Raw genomic sequence first — 23,977 nt, 5'->3', positions numbered from 1 at the left:
TGAGCTGTTGTTGATTATATATTCACACATATTCACTCATTAGTGTAGTCTTTAATATCCCATTAGTGTAGTGTTTAATATTATAGATAGACTAGAGAGTCATAAATTATTACTTGTCTTGGACTTATGTGTATATGTGGAAATAATGTAGAACAAGAGAGTCATAATATAGAAAGCATAACAAAGAATCAGAAACAATTAAAGTGGACATTCACTTTGGCAGAATCTGAAAGATCAATGCTGTACAGTTCAACAGCATTATAGCAGATGGTAACACTTATTCAAAAGCCAGAAATTGCAAGTATCATTTACGAGGATGTGGTTGGTAATCTTAAACCTGTGGTGTGTAAACCATGGCAAAGGAAAATGACTGAAAGTAGAATTTTGTGGTTTAACCACAAATATAGATGTGAGGAAAGAAGGAACTGGCTAGACTATTAAGACAAATGAAGAAAGATAAATCATTTGACAGGGTACAGATGAACTCTGAAAATATAAAGCACTAAAAAGTAGGAATAAACAAGATTACTATAAAAGCCAGTATTGAGAATTAAGACTGTAATGTTTACAAAATAATGCTATAAAATTTTCTGAACTAGTTTCCCAAGGCCAGAGAAAAATAAATGTAGTAATAGAAACAGATATTTCACCTGAGGTTTAGATAGCTTATTTTTAAAAGAAATTTGAGAATATTAGAAGAGCAGTTAATGGATACAATTTATTAAAATTATCATTAAATGTCCCCAAGTAACTGCTACAGAGATTAAGAGAATAATTTCACGACAGACAGCTTGCAAAGGCCCAGGAAAGTGTATGTTATCACCAAAAATGTTTAAGGCACTTCCTGATTAATTGGCTCCTATGCATGTTTCCCCTTTTATTTATATCAATGTCACTGAAAAAATGCTTCTGTGTTGGAAAAACAGTGCAGTAATTCCAATGTTAAAAAGGGATATTTCACAAACCTTGCTAACTTTCACTCCAAAAGACTCATTGAAATAGGTATAATACCTATTTTGAGGCAGGCTTCAGACAGGTCCATATATTAGTACATAGAGTACATACATATGGCATAGTACACATATGGACAACATTAATTGGAATGAGAAGAAACCAGGTAGAATTTCAGAGTTATTTTAGGAAAGAATACCTAACAGATAAATTATTCTAGAACCAAGGTATTTACTAATAGATCAAAGGACATAATGGAGACTAGATGATAAGGAGATAGAACAACTGAGGTCATGGAAGTATTTGGGTATCCAGTTTATTGAAACATTATCGTGGAAAATGTAGCATCAACAAGGACAATGGTCATGAGATCGATAAGAGTACAGAATACAGAATAACAAAGTTGAAAGGACCTTGGAGATCTTCTAGCCCAACCCTCTGCTTAAGCAGGAGTCCCTATACCATTTTATATAAATACTTGTTCAGTCCTTTTTTAAAAGCCTCAAAATTTCTGATTTCAGTAAACTAAAAGAATTAGTGTTTGAAATGTGTTTGAATATTAGTAGCTCCGGTTGATAGTTAGACTGTGGGTTTAAACTCTGAGCTTGGCAATTTGGTGCAAATGTTTTGCCATCATTTGAGGAGAGATCGACATTGTCAATTAAAAATGCACTGACGATGTCTCCTCGAATGGTGTTGAAACGTTTGCAACCAAATTGTCAAACTCAGAGCTGAAACCAACAGCCTAATTAGAAGTGTTCCTGAATAAATTACTGAGATCAATCTTAGCATTCCCTAATGTGTACAGCAGCAATGTTGATATTCGAAATGGCCCTTCCATCAATAACTATAAAATAATAATCTTATTGGCGACTACTCCATGCACCACACTTATTTGACAAAATAATTCCTCCCTGAACAATTTAACAGACATGAGTGAATTTGTTTCTAAAACCATTTTCACAATTATTGCTATACAGTGAGCTGCTGAATGTCATAAGTTATCATACACTATGGAGGACTGCATATTTCTTTAAAGGTTTTAGACAAGATGGATTGTTTAAGTTGGCTAAGTGATACCAATTTTTTTTAAAGATGCACCAGAAATGCCATATTATTTACAGTCTCTTATATCTCATTCCCAGAAACAAGTTTCACAGAATTTTATTTTCAAACAATATAAAAAGCCTATTGGGTGGCAAGGTAGACGATTTGACCTAGTATTATAATGTAAACTATGGTATATAAGGAACTTAGACTTAGATTTATTGGCCCTTTGTTTATCCAACTGGATCAGTCTAGGTTTAGAATAAAAAAATCTATATTTTGTTGTCTAATGTGGATGACTGTGGAACAAAGCAAGTTGCATGGTTCGCAATTTAATGCTATTAGTAAGAGGGTATGTATTGAACTGATATGAATCACTTTAAAATTATCAATTTTATTTGATTTTTTTCTAAAACCTATGGCTTAAAAGCATGCAAATATGGATAGATAAATACATACCACTCCAGTGAGAAGATAACATGCGGTAACAGCCATATGACCACGGAAATGTTTTTTCAATAGCCTTGAAAAGAAAACGATCATCTATAGTCAGTAATGACTAGCAGAATAAAATCCACAGGGACTCCTTTTTTAAAAATGGTTGCAAATGAATGCAAAAATATAGAACAGGGTTGGACAATTTCATTTGTCTATTATCCCTGGAAGGAATAGAATGCAAGTATTAAGAAAAACAATTGCTAAATGGTAAAATATTAATACCTTCTGAAACATCTGCACTTTCTTTGGGGAACTAAAAGAGGGAATTCATTTGCATCGATAGAGATCAGTGGTGGGTCTTCTGAGAAACTACTTTGTGGAGGGCTTATCCAAATTGTTTTCCTTGAATTGGATCCATTTCAAAGGGGGGGGGATATTTGGCTGTTCCTTTTTTAAGCATCTTCTCATTATTTCTTAACCGACAAATAATAGCAAGTTCAAAATCTTTAAAAGAATTATTTAGTTATTGCTGGAAACTGCTTGTAAAAGATTTAAATAATGATTATGACAATTTCTAGTAATCTTGAGTCTGTCTTATTCAGATAAATGAGGACGTGTAGCCAAAATGTAACTTTGTGATGAAAGAAAAATGGCAGTGGAATACTTAATAACAGCTAATGGTATCTAATCATCTTTGCATAATAACTTGTCAAAATCCCAGTGCTATTATCTATCTGCAATTTTGATCTTCTAGCGCTGAGACATGTTTCATTGCCAATATTTTCTCAAGCATAAATTGTTCTTTTGATTTTAAAATAAATTGTTACTATATATTATCTTTCAGTACAGTCATCACCCTCACCTTACTGATAGTATTATAACTGTAGAACTGGAAGCCAGAATAATGTACTCATCTTTAATTTCTTCATTGCAGTTCTCTGATAGTTTTGACACCTTAACTGGTGCATTTCTATGCTATATAATAACAGTAGCAAAGAAATACAGTGATACCTATACCTAAGAACGCCTCTACTTCAGAACTTTTCTAGATAAGAACCTGGTGTTCAATATTTTTTTGCCTCTTCTTAAAAACCATTTTCTCCTTAAGAACCCGAGCCCAGAAAAATTTCCCAGGAAATTTGAGAGCGGCATGAAGGCCCGGCCAATTTCCTGCCATTAATTCCGGCCATCTGGGCTGCTAGAGGAGCCTTTTGGTGGCGCATAAGAATGCTTTGGCAGTCTAGAGCGAATGAAGCATTTTCCTTTCTCTGGGCGCTTGGACAGGGAATAAACCTCTGGCAGTACCCAGAGAAAAGAAACACTCCCTTCGTTCCGGGCAGCCGAGGAGTCACCACAGCGAAGGAAAAGGAGTCCATTCTGGTGGATTGCGTTATTTTGTTTTTATATCCACACAAGTTAGTCACTGTGTTTCAGCCCTAGAAAGCAGAAAAGGGCAAACCATTTCTGAAATTGCAAAGAAACCAAAAAACCCAACCTTGGCAGGCATTTGTCCAGTGAGTTGCCATGAGTCAACATTGACTTGACTTGACGGGACAAAAACATTGACTCGAAGAAAAAAAATGAATAAGAAAAATGAAATGATTTTGTAGCAGTAGAATTTGCTAGTTCTTACCTACTACAATGGGAGGGCCTTCTCTCTGGCGCCTCTGGCTCTGTAAAACCAACTGCCCCGGAGATCCATACCTCCCCCACCCTCCTAGCCTTCCAGAAAGCCATGAAGACATGGTTTTGCCAGGTGGCCTGGGACTGTTGAGCAATACCATCTAGCTCCAGCCAAGAAGAAATGAATGATTTTATCTTTAGGGGTTTGAACTGTTTTTTAAAATTGTTGTTAAATAGTTGTATACCACCCAGAGTCCAGAAGGAGTTGGGTAGCTTAGAAATGTAGCTAGCTAGCAAGCAAGCAGGCAAGCAGGCAAGCAGGCAAGCAGGCAAGCAGGCAAGCAGGCAAGCAGGCAAGCAGGCATGCAAGCAGGCATTACAGGGGTTTAACAAATTTTTAAGAAAGGTGCAGCATGTGGGAATACAAATAATCACCTCTCTGTTCATTTTAAACAGCCACATATTTTTCAAATTGTCATATGTTTCTAAATTTACTCCAGTGGGACTCTCTACACATGGTAACATATGTAATCAGAAAGCTTTGTGGATATATATGTATGAAATTAGTTGAGAGAAGGAAGGAAGAAAGGAAGGAAAGTAAGAAAGAAAGAAAGAAAAAAGAGGGAGGGAAGAAAGAAAGGAGGGAGTGAGTGAGGAAAGAAGGAAGCAAGGAAGATAAGCGATACTGTATACTTTGCATGTACAGTGTTCCCTCGATTTTCGCGGAGGATGCGTTCCAAGACCACCCGCGAAAGTCGAATTTCTGCGAAGTAGAGATGCGGAAGTAAATACACTATTTTTGGCTAGGAACAGTATCACAAGCCTTCCCTTAACACTTTAAACCCCTAAATTGCAACTTTCCATTCCCTTAGAAACCATTTAGATTATTATTCACCATGTTTATTTATTAAAGTTTATTTTAAAAAAATATTTATTAAAGGCAGATGAAACTTTGGCGATGACACATGACATCATTGGGCAGGGAAAACCATGGTATAGGGAAAAAATCCGCAAAGTATTTTTTAATTAATATTTTTGAAAAACCGTGGTTTAATTTTTTCGCGAAGTTCGAACCCACGAAAATCGAGGGAACACTGTATACGTAAATAAATTCAGCATATACATTCATAGAGGTGTTCAAGCTAAAATGCAGATGTGTTCAGAAAGAAATAATGCATGTCACTTTGTTAAAACTGTACTGATTAACTATTTATTTATTTATTTATTTATTTATTTATTTATTATTTAGATTTGTATGCCGCCCCTCTCCGCGAACTCGGGGCGGCTCACAACAAAAATATAAACAATCGTACAAATCCAAATAGATTCAATAAATTTAAGTATTTAAAATAGTTTTAAAAAGAACCCCACTATATTAACAAGCACACACACAAACATACCATACATAAATTGTACGTGGCCGGGGGAGGTATTTCAGTTCCCCCATGCCTGACGACAAAGGTGGGTTTTAAGAACTTTACGGAAGGCAGGGAGAGTAGGGGCAGTTCTAATCTCTGGGGGGAGTTGGTTCCAGAGAGCCGGGGCCGCCACAGAGAAGGCTCTTCCCCTGGGGCCCGCCAACCGACATTGTTTAGTTGACGGGACCCGGAGAAGGCCCACTCTGTGGGACCTAATCGGTCGCTGGGATTCGTGCGGCAGAAGGCGGTCTCGGAGATATTCTACTATATGACCTAACTTACTGTATGCCACCTAAATGTTTAGGTTATATCTGCAAAATACTTATTGTTACAAATTCAGGTTTTAAAAAAGCAAATTGAGACAAATGTTCCAGTCAGAGGAGGGATAAAAATTGTCTGACTCTCAAAAGGATGCTTTCCATATATGTAAACAGCTGCCTTTTCTTGCAAAAATGTGTGTCCTTTATTTCTTGTGCTTACCCTTCTCAGTCTTGTTCCTTAATCTTATTTAGTTATTTGAAGCGGTGGGATTCAAATAATTTAACAGCCGGTTCTATGCCCTAACGACTGGATGTATGGGCGTGACCATGGTGGATGTGGCCAGGGGCTCAGCCTCTTTCACCCCACTGGGAGCAAAAAGGGGCCATGAGGACACACACACCCCATTTTGGGCCTAGTAGGCTTCCCTGCAGCCTTCTACAAGCAAAGAAAGGCCATCGGGGGACTGTGCCACACCTCTTGTGTCCTGTTTTAGGCCTAGTAGGCCTCCCTGCATTTTACCTGGGAACCAAAGCAGGGTGCACGAGGACTTCTGGAATGGGCAGGGCAGGGAGGGGCAAGGGCAGCCAGCAATTTAACAACCAGTTTGGCCGAAGTGGTGCATACAAGTCGAATCTCACCACATTTGCCATTATTATGCTTTGCTTTAAGAGAATTTTACACAATCAAGAGCATGCTTTAAAAAGAAGCTTGGAGATTTCATGTAGCATGATTTTTTTTTTTTTGTTCTAGGCAACATTTTTCTGTGACTGTGATAATGAATACCTGGGTGTTTTCTGTGAAGAATTTAATGCCTGTCAAAGCAACCCTTGTCAAAATAATGGAACTTGCACGGATATGGCAGAAAAACATGTTGGAAAAAATTTCTCCTGTACTTGTCTCCCTGGTATGTTTTGAATCACAAATCATTTGTACAGTGCCTCCAGTTTGCTTAGGAGGCCAGAACATCTCTTGATACTGTAGGGATAAGGAAGCTAACAGAACTAGATATAAATTTATATGAGGATTGCTGTTATATATAAAAAAGATCTCGATCTCTCTGTCTCTGTCTCTGTCTCTCTCTGTCTCTCTCTCTCTCTCTGTTGTGTGTGTGTGTATGTGTCCATGTATACATATACATACACACAAATGGATAAAATCCTGTCAATGCCTAGCTTCCTCACATTTTCAATCTAGGGGCCAACTCCAGCTAAAGGTAATCTCGGAAAGTGATTTAACTTGTACATCTGCACACTACATAATTGAATATAGGTTAAATATATATGTGAGGAACCGGATGGAATGGAGCAAACACAGATTGAATCCTAGCTAGTCAGTCTCAAGGGTGCCTTTTCAAGTGTTACTGTTTATGCAGAGGCTCCCTGGCACAAGGCAGGCACTTCCACTGAAGAGAACAAGTGACGGGTTCTCAGTGCTGGATGGTACAAGCAGATGCTTTGAATAGCTGGAAGGCTGATTTCAGGCAATAGATTCCAGCCTCTCCAGAGTGTTTTAACATGTTTCAGTTCAAGTGTTAGAAAAACTGCAAGAGTGTTTGATGAAACTGGACAAAATCTGGCCTGCAAGGCTAATAGTATGATTGTGTAAGCTGTCATCGATGTGATTAATGAGACATTACATAAAACATCTTTGGGTATACAGTATTATTCTATATTTTATGTTGATTATGATCATGTTTATTATGTGTTTAATGACAATTGTACATTGTTTGCTGTATTGGGGGGGGGGGGGAGTGTTATACTTAAATTACATAGGAAATTGGAATTGCTGGAAACAGGAAGTAACAGATACACTGCATATCAATGATGCACATTTTATTTAGAAGTTGCAGTTAATGTGACTTGCCTGGTTCCAGAAGCACAGTTTCCTTACAAAGGCTTGGAAGTGTGTTACATCTGCATTAACCTACATAACAGAATGAGATCTGCAGGCAATAAAATGGGGTCAGGTGGTACTGCATAGGTACTGTAAAATAGATGAACTATTCTGATCATGTCTGTGCCAGTCCCTCCTCTGTTCTTTTTAAAGAAAGATGAGGGGACTTCAGATTTGCCCACACATAGCAGAATTGAGTTATAGAGCAAACTGACTTTCAGTGATATTGAATTTCTGACAACTCTGGTCAGTATAATTAGTTGGCAGGAATGGTGACTTGAAATCCATCTGTATGAGGTTCTCAATTTTATATCCCTATATGAAAATAATTGAAGAGACTCCCATGTCTTTCCCCTATAATACTTCAGTTCTGTTCTGTTAGAATTACTGAATAGCTTTTTTATATATTTGGTGGATAAATTGGACTAAATTGTGTTGGATTTCTATGTTATTTATGTTATAAGCGATGATCTTCACTTCATACAGCAAAGACTCTTCATAGCTTAGCATAGGGTACAGATACAATGACTCCAATATAAATCTTATGCTTTTATTTCTTCTTTTCTAATTGAACGTGTTTCATATTTACACAAATATACAAGTTGACAGTATAACTATATTTCTGTATGGTAAGCAAAGTGGGCTCTTCTATGACATGTGGACTTCAACTCCCAGGATTCCTGACCTAGCATGATTGGCTCAGGAATTCTGGGAGTTGAAGTCCACAAGTCATAGAAGAGCCAACTTTGCCTACCTCTGCTCTATACATCTGCTCTCTATGATGCTGACTCACCAACAGTCTGCATAGGAATCTTCCAACTGCCAAAAACTGATTTTCATACCAATACACAGATTAGCTCTCTCTCTATCCTGTTTTTCCATGCTATATGCTAACAGATTGGTCTACTTAAATTGCAAATTATATAATACAGCACCGTCTCCTTTGTTTACACAACATGTTACTTTTTCAAATCTGAATTCTTTTAAGTACCGTAAGTATACATATTTCTTGTATGTAATATAAATACATTTAGAAGTATTATCAAGAAAGAGAATGAGGGGGGGGGGGAGAATTTAATAATGCCTGAGATTATATTAGCTAGAAAACCTGTTTGATAAAAATATATATATCCTGCAATTAATTGTAAGGTAGAATTACTTGACTAGCATGTACTGTCAAGGTCAAAGCAAATGAAAAACCATATTCACTTAGTAAAAAGAAGTAACACTTTGGCCAACACATTGTATGAGTCTTAAAAAATGGAAATCTACTCAGTCCCTGGAAAGAACTGTTAGCTGTACTGCAAACATTGTTATAAAGAAATTACATATTTAATTGGAATGCTGATGGTACTAGGATTGCTATGAGCCGGGCTGGGATTAGAAATCTGAGTTTAAAAGCAGAGGTAGAAATATAGTTATACAACTACTATTCTAAGTAAGGTTTCCAAGCCTGGATCCTTTCACTCCCCAAAACCCTAACCTCATTATATATTACAAGTATCATTTTGCCTCCAGAGTCAGTGTTGAAGCATGTTGTAGATTTGTGGATTGTGTTTGACTATTTGAAAGAAAGGTAATGTACATATAGAAATAGACTTCAGGGGGAATTAAACGTGATTTGAAAGTAAAGAACTATGAAAATAAAGTGGCAACATATATGTTTAGGAAATTTAATTAGTTGTCATTTTCTATACCAGTGATATTATTCACTGTGTATTTACATTTCATTGATTAGGAATAGTATTTGCACAGACTTTAGTATCAAGGTATGTGCTTCAGTTTTAGATTAGATAATCTAATGTTTACTCAGTGTTTTGAGTTGTCATTGTCATATGTGATATTCTGTCATAAGTGTCATATTTTGGATGCTATTATAATATGCCAATAACAGATCTATTAATACAATGTATTTTTCCCCCCATGTTTTTAAAATGATTTTATTATGCTGAAGGATATACTGGGGGAATGTGTGAGTCAGAGATTGACTATTGCATTCAACAGCCTTGCAAGAATGGAGGGACCTGCTATTCCAGTAGCAGTGGATTCAATTGCCAATGTCCAGAAGGTCAGTAATATTTAAGAAGGTATATATTTTTAATAGAAAATTTTAAGGGTGCTGTTGCTCTCTTCCCAAGAGAAGTAGACACACTGTATTTACACTGTAAATTCTATACTACTGTCAAGTGAACAAAAAAAAACCATCTGAGAAAATAAATGAACTTCCACGTCTTATTTCTTTAGCGTAGAGTCATATTTATTCACAAAGCTAATTTGGATTCAGCATGCTTCATTCCAACTTAAGGTCCCTTAAGATTACATCCAGGTCAAAAGCTCATCTCCCATCCCCACACCCACAAGGGCAAATCATGTGGACAAATCCAATGCAGGGATTTCTAATTCCTTCCTGTGTTCAGTTACTTTGGATTCTGCGTGAAGGAATGTGTGCTACGTGGCATATCTCTCACTCCCCTGTGTGTGGGGTTATTTTTCTTTCTACCGTACTGTGTCAGGCCAGCCTTTGAATTTACATATTAACCTGGGACCTGACAACTACACTGTAAACTATAAACACTGTATTCACTGTATACAGTATGTGTGAATACAAACCAGAATCTTCCTTCCAATCATAAGGAATTCTTGCCATTTTGCAGATGCCCCAGCACTTGGATCATTGGGCAAAAATATTAATGTTACCTTTTGTGCAGGCATTCCTTCTCCCTTCACAAAAAAGGCTACTCTCTAAAACCAAGTGGGAGCATTGTGAGAATTATCATTTCAGAATTTCATCTGCAGAGAAAAAGTGGTTAGACATGCAAACACAGCACAGCTTATTGTCATCATGTATTTATGGGGAAATCCTGGGAACTAATTTGGCCTCTGATGAATAAACGTATCTGACCCTAAAGTATACGTCGACCTACACACATGTTTTTTATATGTTGTTGTGTATTTAGGTAGTGTGCTGCAATAAATAATGCACGAGTGTTCTCGTGGCTGAAAGGGAGTGTGTAAGCATATCTATTAAAATTGTTCTGTTGACTTTAGTTTATAGAGTTATCAATGTTTCATATAATAACATTGTGTATTGATTTTTGTTGTAGCTTGCATTTAGTTAGGAATGCTGTTTATATAAATTGATTTACTCTCAAATATAGATGTATCTACTAAATAACAATATTGTATTAGGATTCTGTAGCCTGAGAATTCTGGAAGTTGAAGTCCAGCATATCTAATAAGGCCTATACAGTAGTAGTTGGGAAAAGCTTCTGAATGCTGACAAAATGTATTTGCAGTAGTATATTGTAACCAGAGATCCCAATTAGGACCAGTTCTATAGAACCGATAGCGGGAATTTCCCATTGCTTATCGAATCTGGAGTGATCGCAGGTGGGCCATGCCCCCGAACTGGCTCCAATGGTAGCACCATAGGTGGCACCATCTTGTTTTTGACTTTTTGCACACACAGAAGTTGTTTTTGCTTCTGATCATGTTTTCAGTACTGCACAGCAATGCACATGTGTGAAGCATGCTCATGCTGTGCAACTGTGCAGCACACAATGCATGCGCAATGGCATGGGAGGGAGCAAACCAGTGGCGAGGTAAGTTAGAACCCACCCTGACTGTAACACTAGTTTTCTACCTGTCTTTAAACTGAACTTCTGTACTATAATCAGTAAACTGTTTACCAACTATGCTACAGCTTATAAACAGAACAACCCCAGCAATTTAAAGAGATAGATATATATTACTACATGTCTATTTTTCTTCCTATGTATTTGTGTATTGGACAAATGAATAAATAAATAAAATAAATAGAATTTTAGATATTTTTAGGCTCTTCCCAACAGATATATAAATAGTAACAATGAATAATGAAACAGACACTAAAACTAAACCTAAACTAAATGGCTTTGCTGGAGAGACGGAGTAACGACACGGACACAAGAGCTGGATTTAAATTGGGTCATTTTTATTAACATAAATTTGCATAATTTATTCAATACTTTGCATAAATTAGCATAATCAACTATGACCCGGAAATGGACCTGCAGGGTCAAACAAATACTTCCGGGGCGGAAATGACGTTATGCCAAAAAACATTCCTGGGCAACTCATGGGCGTATCTCGATGCAAGTCCAGGTGAGGGGCCAGACCATCACCTGCGACCCTGCCATGCTGTGCATGAGGGGGGTCCCACCGGCTAACCCGAATCCGGGAATTAAAGGTGCAGGACCCAAAGACAGGTTCCCCCCAGCTGCTCAGGCAGAAACTCCCTCCATGAGCTTGCGGAGAACCTGTCAATCATCCCCAAAGATGCCCAAGGGAGAACGCGCGGTTGCTAAACCACCCCAGTTTTCCGCCCCTAACCTGCCACAGGAGCGGGGGTCAGATCTCTATCTTGGCCCCCCGACTCCCCCCTCTAGCTGCGCCAGCTCACGCAGAGACCGCTGCAGGTCCTGTAAGAAAATGGCGTTCCCTTGTTCTGACAGGTGAACGCCGTCGGCCCGGTAAAGCCATGGCCGGTCTATTGTGAGAAGGGGATGGGGCCCTACAACCCCACCTGTTCCCTAACTGTTTTACCCATAGCCCTATTCACCCTTCGTCTAGCCCGGTGAATGGCCCTAAGGGAAGAGGCATCCCTCCACACAAGCCTAGGTAATATTTCTGACCACACCACTTGCGTGGTGGGCCATACCTCACGAAGTCTTTGCAGGTCTTCGCGTGCCTGGATGATCAGCGCCAGGCCTCCCAGCATGCGCAGGTCAATGCCCCCTAAGTGCAATACCAGCCACCTGGGTGCGGCCACAGGACGCTGCCCACCCAAACCCACCTGGGCACGACTCCAGGAGCCGCCCCCCATACTGCTGGGCGCAGCCACAGAATGCTGACCGCCCAGCAACGCCGGTAGGAGACCCTCCCACCGCATACCTCTCCTGCCCATCCAGGCAACCCTGACCCACTGCCCCAGGGACAGCTGGGTCCCGACGGCGCTCCTGGCCGCCAAGCGGCCGGCCCAGAAAGTCATGCTGTGGCCACACAGCAGCGCCGTCGGTATCATGTTAGCCTGGGGACCTGCAAGAGGACACACACACAGAGAGGTTACCTAGCCTAAGCCCTGCCTAGGATCCTCAGCGGGCCTAACATAACCCAAATATGCCGCTGACCGCCAGCGGCCGATCTCCCGAATCCACTGGGCCGGGAAACCAGAAAGTGCCGTGCTAGTGGCGGCGCCGATACGGAACGAATGCGTTCCATAACCGGCGGGATCCATGCCCACCTGGGCCATTGCCCTGGATACTAACGCCCAAAATTGTAAACGGGTCAGAGGGGTACCGTCCCAATGCCTAGACAGGTACCCCGGACCTGACCCCCGCAGACACAATAAAGCTGTAGGGCGGCCACCGTGCACACTGATTGGTCGGCGGCCGCACTAAGTTAGATGGTAACCCCTCTGCGTAGCTGATCTGTCTTAGACCGCCTTACCACAAGGGACACCCCCCCTTGTCTAAAGGCCAGATCAGCGTACTGGAAGGCACGGAGCGAATTGTCAGCCTGAGATGAGGCCAGGCCTCGCTGACCCTAAGGGCCCCAAAAAACATGACACAAGTCGCTGCCCAAAAAAGACGGGCCTTGTACAATGAGGAACACAGACTGCCAAAAACCACGTTGATTAAAGACAGCAGCTCCACTGTCAGAGCCCGACGAGTGTCACCAGGGGCCCCCGCTTGCTCCCTCATCCCGCCTTCCAGCACCTTCCGGATGCGAAAGTCACCCGAAAAATCTGCAAACCCCCCCGCCTTGGACAGAAAGGCGAGGCCGGCTAACCTGGACCGGATCGTCCTAACTGACAGGCCACGCTGCCTAAGCTGGACGCAGAACCCGGCCAGGCGCTCTACAGGGACAGGCCAGCTAAGCTGGTAACCCCTGCCCTGCCTGAAATCCCCAAACTCCTTACCCGCACGCTGGTATGCCCTAAGGGTGCCGGGCGCTACAGACAAGGGGATTGCCCGGGATGCCTCGTCTCTCCACCACTCTGGATCCCTCCCAGACTCCAGAGGTGGCCGGGGAACTCCTCTGGCACCTCTCGGGCCCACGGGGCCAGGGTCCGAAACCTGGACAACTGACCACGGGACAAGGCATCAGCGACCCCGTTATCCAACCCGGGGACGTGCCTAGCCAAAAATAATGCGTTTAGGAACAAGGACCTGTGCACAAAATGGCGGACAAGCCGCATGACCCTGTCGCTCTTAGAGGACAGGGCATTCACCACATGGACAACCGCTAGGTTGTCACACCAAAAGTGCACGGTCTTGTCCCTAAACTGCTCCCCCCAAAGCTCTAAGGCCACTATTAAGGGGAAGAGCTCCAAGAACGTCAGGTCCTTAACCAACGAAGAGGCACTCCATTCCGGAGGCCATGCCGACCAGCACCACTGGTCACCTAACACCACCCCGAAACCACAAGTCCCCGCGGCATCAGAGCAGAGCTGCAACTCAGCTTCCAAAAGAAGCTCGTGCCTCCAGAAAGACAAACCATTAAACCTGACCAAGAAATCCCGCCACACGCCGAGGTCAGCCCTGACCCCAGCGCAGAGGCGGGTACGATGATGGGGCAAACGGAGCCCCTTCATCGCGTCATACAACCTCCTGGAAAAACCCTACCAGGAACAACTACCCGACAGGCAAAATTAAAAATGCCTGCCAATTCCTGAAGCTGCCGTAGGGTCACCTTCCGGCAGCCCAGCACCTCATCAAGCTTCCTTGTAACCTTGACCAACTTCTCTAGGGGCAATCTGGAAGATTGCTCCTCTGAGTCCAATTCAATACCCAGAAAGGTAATCCTGGTAGCGGGGCCTTCGGTCTTCTCAGAGGCTAAAGGCACCCCCAATTGAGCACAAAGGGCTTCGAAGTCCCGCATCAGAGCAAAACATTGCTCCGAATGCGCAGGCCCCGCCAACAGGAAATCATCAAGGTAGTGAACGACAGTACCCAGACCACTTTGCCTCCTGAGCGCCCACTCCAAAAAGGTGCCAAAAACTCTCAAAAAGAGAGCACGAGACAGAGCAACCCATGGGCAAGGCTCTGTCCACGTAATAACCCCCCTCGAAATGGAAGCCCAACAGCCCAAAGTCGTCTGGGTGTATGGGGAGGAGCCGGAATGCCGACTTAATGTCGCATTTACCCATAAGGGTTCCCACCCCACACTTCCTAACCATAGTCACGGCTGCATCAAAGGATGCATATCGGACTGAACACAGCTCGTCAGGAATGAAATAATTCACTGACTCCCCTTTTGGAAAAGACAAATGGTGAATCAACCTAAATTCACCACTCGCCTTTTTGGGGACCACACCTAAGGGAGACACACGAAGATTCGGGAAGGGCGGTTCCGGGAAGGGCCCGAGGACTCTGCCCTCGGCCACCTCCTTCCGAATCTTCTCCCTAACAATGTCTTCATGACCAACAACCGACCCAAGGTTGTCAGACATAAAGGCCCTCCTAACACCCATGTAAGGGATCCGAAACCCCTCTGGAAGCCTAGCCAGAGAGCGTCCGCTCTCGGGCGAGGGTGGTAGTCACCCAACCAACCCTCAAGCACTCGCAAATTAATTGGGCTGGGCCCCTTTTCCCCCAACAGGTGGGGGAGGCTTTGGGGGACCCCCGCCCTTCTTTTCAGCCCCCTTCTTGGGGCGGGGGCACACGGCTGCGGAATGGTTCCCCCCACAACTCCCGCAGGCGTGACGAAACCTCTAAATGGGACGAAAACACGCCCCCTTTGCAGCGAACTCGTGGCACACCAAAGAGGCCCCTTTACCGACGACGCCCGCCACGGCCTTGGCCGGCGCGGGCGTCACGGGCTCCTCTTCCATAAAGTGACCGCTGTCGGTCCTATCGCAGCCCTCCTTCCCCGACATATGCGTGGCCTGGAACCAAAGGTCCGGAACCACCATATCCCAGGGCAAGTAGGGGTCATGGGCAATACGCATCCTGAACCCCTTATCGTAATGCCTCCATATTGTTCCCCCATATTCAAAGTGGGCCCTCGCAATGAGGTCGATATATTTCAGCAAGGCAGCGGCCCTACCCGGCTGCCTCTGAATTACAACCGACGCAAAGGTCAGAAAAGCGTACAGCCAAGAGCTGAAACACTTTGTGACCTTTGTTTTCTTAACCTTCTCCCCAGGTACCACCTCCTTGTCCTGTTTAGGGACATCCCTGTTTAAAATGGAGAAAAGGTCGACATACTCCCCCCGCCATATTGCCTCCTTCACCGACGGGTGAAGATGGTAACCTAAAAGCGTTGCGGGCAACCCACAAGGGATGGCCCCAGGCTTGATGCTGGCGAACGGGTCCCACACCGTGGTGGCCCCCGATCCCAGCACACTAAGCCCCGGTGGATACACAAAAGGGGGCGGTGGCATAATGGCCGACTGAGGAGGGATCCAACCACCCACCCCCGCCCCAGGTGGGAAAGATACCCCTGGGGCCCCTACTGGCGGGGCCGGCGGGGACCAAACCTGTCCACAGGTGCCCGCAGCAGCCCCCATGAAGCTGTTGCCACTCCCCAATGCGGGCGGGATGAACCCAGGACCCTGCACGGGAAGGAGCGGTGAAGTGCCTACGTGTGGTGCGACCTCACCTGCCCCGTAAGGGGTAGAAGCCATCCACGGGGGACCCATCCTTGTTGGGCCCTGCAACGATGACCACTGCCCCGACTGGGCCATCTGCCCCGCCGGGGCCGTCTGCACAGTGTGTGCCAGCTGCGTGGTGTGGGCAACCTGCCCCTCCTGGGCCGGCTCCTCTTCGGGGTCGGCTCCCCAGGCTGCGGCATCAGTCATGGGAAGCCCCTCCGGGCCAGCACCCGACCGCCACCGCTCCAGTTCATCGAGCCGCTCCAGGACCCTGGCCCAAGAAAGAGAATGGGAAACCTCGGGTTGAGGGACCGTGGGCATAAAACCCACCCCCCACCACCACCGGGACCACCCCTGGGGGCCCCTCTGCCGCAGCCCGAGCCCGGGCAGACGGCCTGGCAGCCCTCCTAGGCCGCACCACTGGTTGGGCCGGGAGGGCCTGCGCCTGTCGTTTTTTAGGGGCCATTAACCCGGACGTATAATCTATTTTTTACACAGAAGAGGAGAGGGCGTGAACAATCCCCCCAAAGGCCCTTGCACTCAGCAAGCAAGGCCTGCCCTAATAAGCAGGCCTCAGAGGTGCAAACCCCCCAGGAGGCCAAACCACCACCCCTCCCTACAGTGGCAGCAAGGCCCACCACCAGGCCTTTTATGACCAAGGCCTCAATCCACCCCGTAAGACCCTCGCGGGCCCGCGATGCCCCCAACTGGCAACACCCCGCCCAACCCCCAATGAGGCAATGGGGCTCCAAACCGGAGCGGAGCCCAGCCGATGCTGGCTCCGCTGAAGAATCAAGGCCTTTCACTCGAAAAAACAGGCCACAAAATGGCGCCCGGCACGAGGCTGGGCACAAAATGGCTGCCGCGAGCAGACTATCAAATGTCTGCTCGAGGCTCTGCAGTCCGGGCGAAAAGGGAGAGCCCCGGGCCTGCTCGCCCTTATATAGGGCAAGCAGGCCCCGCCCGGACCAATCAGGAGCCTGGCCAATTAGGCCTGACCTCCCGAGCGAAGTCTCGCATCGCGAGACTTCGCCCGGGATCCAAAATGGCGGCCGCCATGAGGGACCGTGTCTCCCGGTCCCTCCAGCAAAGCCTGCCGCCGGGTAAGTCCGGCGCTGCCATTCTTAAAGTATCCTATCAAAGTCTCTAAACTATCTGAAAAGAGGAATGGATGAGTTCTTGTAGTGAGTTGGGGTTTTTATCCTTGATTTGATAGATTTGTTGTTGTTTGCAGCCTCATAATGGACTATAATAATTACAGATTAAATATGTCTATATTTAGCCAAAATTGAGGTAGATGACTGATAGGCAAAATATATGTATGAATTTGTGCATTTTATTCATTCATTTATTTAGATTGCTTGTATCTGGCCCATTTCCATTAATTCTAAGCAGCTTACACTATAAACTTATTTCAGGGGACCCCCAATTCCTGCAATATAATCATATATAAAAAGAGTAAATATACATCAACAGGAACTTTAGGGGTGGACTTTAAAAATATTATCCACTAACTTACAATGAACAAGAAAAGAACACAACCTTCGTAAAACAAAACTATCTTGCGTGTATTTGGACTTGAAGATCTTCATGTAAATGTCAGTTAAAATATTATAGAATTGCATTTGTTTCCAGTCATTTGCTGTATCCAAATGGAATGCATAGTAGATTATTGACAACTAGTAGTCATCTCCCCAGTCATTACAAAGTAAATGTTTTCTAGAAAAAATGAAAGCAACATATTCATTGATCAGACTAATCAGGCTCCTCTTTTCTTCTTTTTTTAATCAAGATATATGGATCAAACATAGTACTTTACTTCTCCACTAGTATGAATTTGAGATCTTTTGACTCTTTCATCCACTCTATTTTTTACTTTTACTTTCAGATCTAAGCTTGTGGTGCGTGGGCAGAGTGAGATTAAAAATACAGACACAGACAGTATGGCTGGGAAATTGGAAAGCCTAGGGTGTTAAGTTGCACATACTGTTATTTTTAAACAGCCATGAAATTTTCCTCTGTGGATGTTTTTGCTATGATTCTTTTCCCTTGTTGAGATTTGTTGTAACAGCAAACTGTGAAGAAGCTGGGCATTCTATAATACAAATTTGAATTACCTTGAAAAAGTTAGCTTGTTATTCGGTGTATGTATGCATGTATGTATGTATGTATCTCTCTCCCTCTCCCTCTCCTTCTCCCTCTTTCTCTCCCTCCCTCCCTCCCTCTCTATCTCTCTATCATCCATATCTATATCATCTACATCTATATCATCTACGTCTATATCATCTACATCTATATCATCTACATCTATATCATCTATATGTATATTGTTTTTCCCAAAATAAGACCTACCCTGAAAAAAAGCCCTAGCATGTTTTTTACACATGTGCCTAATATAAGGCCTAGTCACAAAACAAACCCAACTTAACTGCCTGTGCAGCTGCCTGCCTTCCTATTCCATTGGTTGCTCATGGCGCCAACATGAGCTGAGGTAAGGGAGGGTGGAACTGCCTCACACACCCCACACTAGTTTGCCTCAGGGGCCTCACAGACAGGCCACCCATGCCTCAACAGTTGCCTCATGGCCGTGACACTGTGTCGCTCAGCCTTCTGTTCCATTGAGGCCAGGAACAAGCAGAAGTGGGCCAGAGGCCATGCAGGGACTGTGGGACAGGGCTTACCAGAGCTGCCACCACGAGGTGAGGCAGGTGTCAGGGCGTGAGAGGCCTGACTGAGGGATCCTGAGGTAAGCTGGTACAGGTTTCATAGGGCAGTTGAACCCTCTGACTCATGGCAGCGGCACTGGCGCACTGTGCAGCCTCCAGCCCCTCTGAAAGCAAACAGAAGAGAGCGTGGAAAAAAATAATAAGAGCCCTGAAAATAAGTCCTAGTGCTTATTTTGACACCCAAAATAATTTTCAGAGAAATGTATCTATATCTATATATGAAGAAGCATCCTTAATCTGTGAGAATATTTAAAAAAGAAATAAAATGTTCTATTTGGTTTAGTTTACATTTCTCAGTATGGATCTATCTCTATGATTTGTCTGAAGGATAGCTAAGAATTTGGAAATAAATGTTAATGTTCTTGACTGATATGATTATTTTCAGAAGTGGGCTCTGGGCCTATTACTTGCACTGAATAAATGATGTGTGTGTGTGTGTGTATAACACACACAGTACACAACACCCCCCCCATGTATTCAATGTAATAGGCCCAGAGCTCACTTCTGAAAAATAATCATTTGTGAGTGTGTGTATACATATATACATACATACCAGACAAGGGTCCCCCATCGCATGCACAGGAAGCTAAATGTTGCGTGAGGAAGCATGTGTGAGATTTTGCTGATTTGGGGCGTTTTTTTGCTTCACGGAAGCAAAAAACTGCTGAAAATCACTGAAATCTGACGTGTGTGAGTGTTGTCATGTAAGACTTTGCTTCCTGTGCATATGCATAAGCCAAATCGTGTGTGGGTGCATGCACTCATGCATTGGGGACACAGAGTTGCATGCACAGCTCAATTTTTCCTACCAGAATACCGTCCCCCCACCGTCCGCCCAGGAACCCAATACTGATGTATTTATCTATCTATCTATCTATCTATCTATCTATCTATCTATCTATCTATCTATCTATCTATCTATCTATCTATCTATCTATTAGATTTGTATGCCGCCCCTCTACATAGACTCGGGGCAGCTAACAACAATAATAAAAACAGCATATAACATATCTCATATTTAAATGATACATATCTAATATAATATTTAATATCTAATATTTAAATGATACATATCTAATATAATATTTAATATCTAATATTTAAATGATACATACATATACACAAACACACAAATACAGACATAACCATGCACACGAGAAAGAGAGAGAGAGAGAGAGAGAGAGAGAGAGAGAAAGATATATATTGATGGTCTTTGACTGTAATAAAGGTCTATTTATATATTTAAAGATATATAGAGATATACAGTATGTATTAGACAGCATCACAGGGATTTTTCTCTTTTCAAAGGGATGAAGTGTCTGTGTGAAGAACTTGAAATTTGTAAAGTCAAAAATATCTTCTACTTTCCAAATCCTGCTTTCTTGATGATAGCCTTGATAATAAGAGTTATCAGTCTCTTAAGAAATGGAAGCTATTCCCTTTAATTTAAGGATTAGTTCCTAGCATTGCGTCATCCAGAGAAAGCAACATGGTGACCGAGTAGTGAAGATGCTTAGCCCACATTTGGAAGGTTAGGAGTTCAATCCAAGGTAGCGGCAGATGTTTTTCTCCTAAGAAATAATATATGCTGTGAATGCCACATGTTGTCAGGAAATACGTCTGGCCAGGAAATGCTCAGCTCCATCCAGTTATCCAGACTCTACCCAGAATTACGGGATTATAGGGTCATAAAAAGGGGGGGAAAGTAAGTTCTACTGAGTTTTTCATGTTTTGGCCAATTGCTTAATTGGAACATAAAATTCATGACCAGAAACAATAATAAACAAGAGCTAATAAAGGATTCTTAGAGCATGAAAAATGTATATCATAAACCTAAGATCAATAGGTTACAAGCCATTATTTTGAGCCAGAGGAAAAGTGGGAAGTAAAATCTTTGAAGCAATTAAATTAGAGGAGATACAGTAGGATACTACAAATAGCATGATAAATAATCCATAAAAATATGTTTCATATTAAGCAACTCCTGCTTACAGATTTCTTTAATTCCCGTTGAGTACTTTTTTCCACTCTATAATATATTGATGAGAATAGCTATATTTCATTCAGCTTTCCTTTTTGATTTCTATAATTCTATGTCATTGAGACTGATTGAGACTGAGAGTTGGAAATTAACTTACATTTTAAAATTATTTTCTCTGTAGTATACAACTGATGACACAAACCATAATAAATATGTAAGGGGTAATTATTAGGATTAAAAGGGAGAAGGAAGAAATCTATTTGCAGCTATCACAGTTTTATTCTTTGGGAAATGTCATTTGTGGGACCAAACATATGCTTCTATAAAGGATAACTAGTATCATGTATATAAACACTATTATATCTTTGTATACAGTACTACCAATACGTACTAGACTAAATAAGTAAGTAAGTAAGTAAGTAAGTAAGTAAGTAAGTAAGTAAGTAAGTAAGTAAGTAAGTAAGTAAGTAAGTAAAATTGGCTGATGATATTTTCAAACAATGAGAACGGTTCGTTTAGGGGAAGATGGCCATGATTATGCAAAGGAATGAGTAAGTAAGTAAGTAAGTAAGCAAAATTGGCTGACGATATTTTCAAACAATGAGAACGGTTCGTTTAGGGGAAGATGGCCATGATTATGCAAAGGAATGAGATCCAAAAGGAGGGAAACCCCCCGCACCAACAAACCCACTTAACGCGTGTCAATTGGTATACATCGAAAGTGATGGTTAAAGGGTTCATCTTACTTAGTTTAATCACAGCCCTCTCGCGCAGCAACCAGGTGCCTGGGGATTACAAAGCCCATGTGTTCAAAGCTGCCTGGCAGGAAGGAAAGCCGCTTCCAACTGCGATCTGCAGAATTTTTCATGTTGAGTTGGTTGTGTGGTAAAAGAGGACTGGGGGTGGATCAGGTCCCTTTTGGGCTGGCGAGCTCTGGCCGAAAGCAGGAGAACCATGTTCAAACATGCAGATGGATTGGATCCTCACCAAGCATAAACTTGGCTGAGGAAGGTGACGCACAGCGGCTCACTTTCATCTAAAAATAGTTTGGCTACATACGGTGGGATTTGACTCCTAAGTATTTCATGCTTGGGTAGAACTAATAACCCTGCAAGGTAAACCACTCTTATATTTTTTTTGCAAGATGGGTAAGGCTGGTCAGGGGAGGGGAGAGACAGGGAAGGAGGGAGAGAGAGTGTCCAAATGGTACCCTGCTCTCCAATGTTAATCCCTTCCAACTCTGTTTTTTTGAATAAATTGAGCAGGGGATTGGAGTAGAACACCTCCGAGGTCCCTTCCAACTCTGTTATTCTGAATAAATTGAGCAGGGAGGTTGAATAGAAGACCTCCAAGGTTCCATCCAATTCTGTTCTTCTGAATAAAAATTGAGCAGGGGTTGCACTACAAGACCTCCCAAGTTTGAGGCACAGCAACGATGGCCTGGTACGCTAGTAATTTTATATAGAGATGGGTGGAATGTATTCTACCTATGTGTGTGTTAGTCTTCATATCACCCCAGTCCTTTTCATCTAGTTTACTTATTTATTAGTTTGTCAAACGTGTAGGATAGCAGTTATAAACATGGACATGAACAAAGGAAATGAATACAAATAAATGGGGTCAGGCATGGTAGGCACGCTGGTGCGCTTATGCATGCCCCCCTTTATGGAAATGGGATGCGATCCACAGACAGTTTAAAGTTGAAGCTGTGAGGATTTGAGGATGTAACAATAGAGTCGGGTAGAGCATTCCAGGCATTGACCACTTAGTTGCTGAAGTTGTATTTTCTGCAATCGAGATTGGAGTGGTTTACCTTGACTTTGTATCTATTGTTTGCCTGTGTATTATTCAGGTCGAAGCTGAAGAAATCGTTGGCAGGTAAAATGTTGTAGCAAGCAATTTTGTGTACTATGCTTAGATCAGACTGCAGGCATAAGAAATCTATTCTCTCTTGTTGAGACTCATGTTCTGTTAATATCATTTAATGGTTAATGATTAATCATCTACTTCACATTCCCTAACTTCTAAAATCCTCTGGTGTTTAACCAAGCCTGGTCCAAAGATTTGCTTGCAGAAATTAAATATGTAAACGGCATTCCATTTAAATGATGTAATAACTACAAATTTCTAATCTGTTAGAGCAACTGAAAATTATAACTCTTTTTACTTTGCCATCCCTTCTTACTATTTGACCATCTCATAATTTCAAACAACTAGCATCAGTTTTAAACAAAAAAGAAAGATTTAATGTTTTTTTTTAAAATCAGTTTTTATTTCTACTATAGTATGTGTCAACCACTCTTAGCTCATCCTTGATATGAAGTGGTAAGATTATTTTAGAACAGGTTTGTCAAACTTGCGGCCCATGGGATGGATGCGTCACACACAGGCCACACCCACTCCAGCTCTGCAAAGGCAAAAAAGTCATAATATGTCATGATAAATCGTGTGATGTGATCAAGTTTGACAATTGTGTTTTAGAATATTAAGAAACAGCAGAATGTATCTGATCATTGCTTCATGTATATATTTCTTTTTGGGGGGGAGGGTATATTTTTTAAATTTTTAATCCACCTTAAAATAAAACAATATATGAATACAAACACTACAACAATCCTTATCATAAAACATATATGAATTTTTTTCCTTTTCCTATTAAACATTCAATTGAGGCTCTTATATCTCTCTCCTCATTTAAAATTCTATAAAATTATTAAATATCAAACATCAAAAAACATTTCTCCATCTTATAGTAAGACATTACCTAAATATAAATCTTCATTTAAACTTTAATATCTCCATCTAACTAATTTATCCATTGTCTAATATTATACACACAATGTATCTCATAACTATTGGAGACTCTCTATATATATACAGTATATAAGATAAAGAAAAACTTCTCATACTCCCAACACTTTACCTTATCAAACTCATATTTTAAAAAAATTCTATATGTTTAAGCTAATATTAGTAACTACGTTTTGTATTATATCATTATTTA

The 23,977-nt window shown here is 42.2% G+C and overlaps 1 protein-coding gene across 1 annotated transcript in view; it reads left to right on the top strand.

The window, feature by feature from the left end:
* DNER (delta/notch like EGF repeat containing) overlaps positions 1–23,977 on the top strand; it is a 152,608-nt gene that overhangs the window by 105,081 nt on the left and 23,550 nt on the right. Inside the window, exons 6-7 of the mRNA XM_070754090.1 lie at positions 6,489–6,642; positions 9,586–9,699. Of these exons, the coding sequence (XP_070610191.1) occupies positions 6,489–6,642; positions 9,586–9,699 (268 nt within the window). The remainder of the gene's footprint in view (positions 1–6,488; positions 6,643–9,585; positions 9,700–23,977) is intronic.

Source organism: Erythrolamprus reginae, chromosome 5, assembly GCF_031021105.1.
Source record: "Erythrolamprus reginae isolate rEryReg1 chromosome 5, rEryReg1.hap1, whole genome shotgun sequence".
Classification (NCBI taxonomy): Eukaryota; Metazoa; Chordata; class Lepidosauria; order Squamata; family Dipsadidae; genus Erythrolamprus; species Erythrolamprus reginae.
Note: the sequence above shows the minus strand (reverse complement) of the source record. Positions and strands in the feature narration are given on the sequence as shown.